We start from the raw sequence: 3,563 nt of genomic DNA on the forward strand, positions 1-3,563 counted from the left end.
CCTGGACCATAGAAACCACACCTGGACCATAGAAACCACACCTGGACTATAGAAACTACACCTGGACCATAGAAACCACACCTGGACTATAGAAACTACATGTGGACCAGATGTTCTTTGTTCGTCTGTGTCTCTGTCCTGTCCTCTCTAGCCTCGGCTGGCCGAGGCAGAAGGCCACCCACCCTGAGCCTCATGGTTCTGGTTCTGGTTCTGCTGGAGGTTTCTTCCCGTTTAAAGGGAGTCTTTTCTTTCCACTGTCTCCAACGTGCAGTTCAGGATCGGAGACAAAGTGAAGATGTGAGGCAACCTGCTGGCTTCCTCAGATAACTTTACTACGCGGTGTTTCATAACGGATGTGAATGATTCGTGTTAAAACCAGACTGTCAATAATTTAGAACCTGGATTTGTTTTGGACTCGGTTGAGTCCAGGATTTTTACCGTTATTTACCATTTTCTACGTTGATGCCTCGTATTGAGAATCGATGCTTCATAAACAAACTAAATGAATCGAACTGATAAAACGACCCAAAGTAAGAGCAGGTTAGAGTCTTCAGTCAGAACTTGAGTCAGCTCCAGTTTCACGGTTACCTGCTGAACTTCTCACGGTCAGACCCGTTACTGAAACCAGTTTAGATCTACATCAAACCGTTCCGACCTTAACAAGCCGTCAGTGTTTCTGTGTCCTACAAATAAAAAGTGCGAGCTGTGTAGAAACAAAGGCAGGAAGTGGTGCAGACAGGGTTACAGAGCTTCTGCAAGGTGTTGCAAACACACATCCCCCTCCCTGAAGATGACCGAGATGCAACACGATACCTGCTGCAGAGTTCTCCAGGATCTCAGCTCTGTAGCTGGTCTTTGTGAATATCGGCCTGTTGTCGTTCTCGTCCAGGATGGTGACGACCAAGAAGTCCGAGTCCTGAGACAGAGAAGCAGCTGTAAGAGGAAGACTTCACGCTGTCAGGGAACGAGTTTGTTCCTCAATAAGAAATGCTCGTCTGATCAGCAGGTTCTCAGGTGGCCCAACAAGGTCAGGGTAACCTTGAACAGAATGACGTGAGGGTAGGGTCAGGATTTGATTTAAACTACAGCAGCTGCTCTTCGAACGTCTCCGATGCTTTAATTTTAAGTTTCATACATGCTGGTGTCACTATAAAATAAAACATACCACTTCAGAGATAACTCTTTGATAAGAAAAGGTAATAATATTTAGGATATTTTGAAATCCTCTCTGAAGAACAGATGTTTGTAGACTTTTATTCTTTCGTATGAAATAGAAACAAAGACGGGACATTTTAAAACTTTATGATGAACCGTGTTTAACGACTGCCTTCAGCATTTTGCCCTCATTTTCTAACCTGTTGTACTTTTATTATATCATCTTATAACATATTATATATTTATATGCTAATGGGACACGTGTCCCATGTGACACATGTGGAGGTAAACATCATTTCTTTGTTAGATACCACTGATTCCATTTTGTCTAAAATATTATTAGCAAAACTGTTGAGTATTCTTAAAAAATACATAGTTTTGTAAAGTTATACGCAACAGTCTGGTATGCACCTTGTAAATAAGGGCTATGTTGGTTCTTACTTGGTACTTACAGAGTACTTACAAGAACTGTACCTAGTAGGTACCAGATAAGTACCTGGAACTTAACAAGTATGTACATGGTCCCTTTAGAGTGCCTAAAATATATGTATCTGGTACGTACCTTCTACTTATAGAGTACTTACTTGGTATGCACCTGGTATGTGCAGTAAATGTGTATTTGTTACACACTTAGTACATACCTGTTACAGTAATCCCTCGTTTATCGCGGGGGATCCGTACCCTGAAGACCCACGATATATATAAAGGCATTTTAAACCCTTCCCACACACTGGCAATATTCTAAATGTTTCTAAACTCTAAATGCTCTAAAAGACAGAATGTCAGGATTTCTGCTCCCTGCCTCCTCTGCTCTTTGCCACTTGCAAGTGCTCTTGGCCACGCCCACTTCTCCGCTCTGCACGGAGAACAGCTGATCAGCTGCAGCAAGAAGACATTTCTCCTGCAGTGTGGGCTGCACTAATGTGCAGCAGGTGCTAAATAATTTTAAACAACTTATTTTAAATAAAAATGTCATGCCGATCGTGCGGCTCATCCAGCACTCAGCCAATTGTGTGTCATGTCCACTCTTATTTTGAAAAACCGCGATAGAGCTAGTCCGCGATAAACGAATCGCGAAGTAGTGAGGGACTACTGTACATGGGAAGTACTTACCAGGTACAGGCATTCTACTTTTAGAGTACTAAAAAGTTAAGTACTTGATATGCACTTGGCACATATCTGCTACTTAAAAGGTACTTACCAGGTATTTACCCATTTCTTATGCAGTACATATATGCACCTTACAGAGTACCTACCGGTACTTGTGTATCAGTACTAAACTGGAAATGCCTGGATATGGTACTTATGGGATATGTACCAAGTACCTAAAAAAGGTATGCACCTGGCATATACCAAGTACTTACAGGGTACATGCATGGTGCTTACCTGGTACTTGCAGCTTGGTCCTCGTAGGAGCCGGACTCTGTAGGTACCAGGTACGTACTCTGTAAGTACTGGGCTGTAATATATTTTGCTACCTCGTAGGTTTTTACAAGTTTTCTCCAACTCGGCAGAAAGTGTCAGGGATCGAGACATCTCTGAGTAGCAGAATATGTCTTCTTTGAGATCATGAAAGTTTTATGCTCGTCACATTTTGATCAGAGACACGAGGACATCTGGGGGACGTCGGGGGTGGAGCTTTGTCTCAGTGAAAGGACAGTTGGACGCGCCATCAGAGGACAGGAGACTTCTTCCACATGACAGTTTTACCTTTCCACAACCAACACTGTGATTGTTTCTCTTAATCTGCCTTTACAGTTGATGTGAGCGTGTGTGTGTGTGTGTGTGTGTGTGTGTGGGGGGGGGGTGTTACCCTGCGAGCGTTGCGGGGGTTCTCTGGGTTGTCTTTAACAGTGATGGTGAGGACGTACTGCGCCACCCACTCTCTGTCCAGAGGTCTGTTCACCTGCACCACACCTGTCTAGAGACACAGAGGAGTAAAAGGTGGAGGGTTTACCGTTACACACAAACCAAACGTGCTTCACAGAGAAGCCGAGGCATGAAAAGATAAAGATCGTCATAGCAACAAGACATAAAACGAGAGGCAACAGACGTTCACGTACAACCGGAAGAGAGTCGGCTGTGGGCGAGAAGGTAAAGTTTGGAGAAGAAGAATGAAAAACAAATTATCTGCGAGGACCGACTCCGTCACAGACAGAAACAATGTTAGGAATGAATAAAAACATGTACAATGTTTTCATCTGATTTGGTTGAACAAATAGTTTCAAGTGACAAAGTCATTTTTATGATTTCAGTTCTGTGAATCCCAAAACTAAGATTGGTATCCAAAATAAAACACTTGACCCACTTAATGAAACTTTAGAGATACTTTCCCCCAAATCATTAAACATTATTATAACCACCACAATTCAGTTTTAAACAATTGTTTTATAAATATATATATATAT

The 3,563-nt window shown here is 42.5% G+C and overlaps 1 protein-coding gene across 1 annotated transcript in view; it reads right to left on the minus strand.

Moving 5' to 3' along the window:
* cdh23 (cadherin-related 23) overlaps positions 1 to 3,563 on the minus strand; it is a 275,500-nt gene that overhangs the window by 26,200 nt on the left and 245,737 nt on the right. The window contains exons 42-43 of the mRNA XM_037677972.1: positions 2,969 to 3,076; positions 814 to 916 (exon numbers count right to left, since the gene is read on the minus strand). Coding sequence (XP_037533900.1) covers positions 814 to 916; positions 2,969 to 3,076 — 211 coding nt within the window. The remainder of the gene's footprint in view (positions 1 to 813; positions 917 to 2,968; positions 3,077 to 3,563) is intronic.

Source organism: Nematolebias whitei, chromosome 1 (genome assembly GCF_014905685.2).
Source record: "Nematolebias whitei isolate Nwh7 chromosome 1, NemWhi1, whole genome shotgun sequence".
Classification (NCBI taxonomy): domain Eukaryota; kingdom Metazoa; phylum Chordata; class Actinopteri; order Cyprinodontiformes; family Rivulidae; genus Nematolebias; species Nematolebias whitei.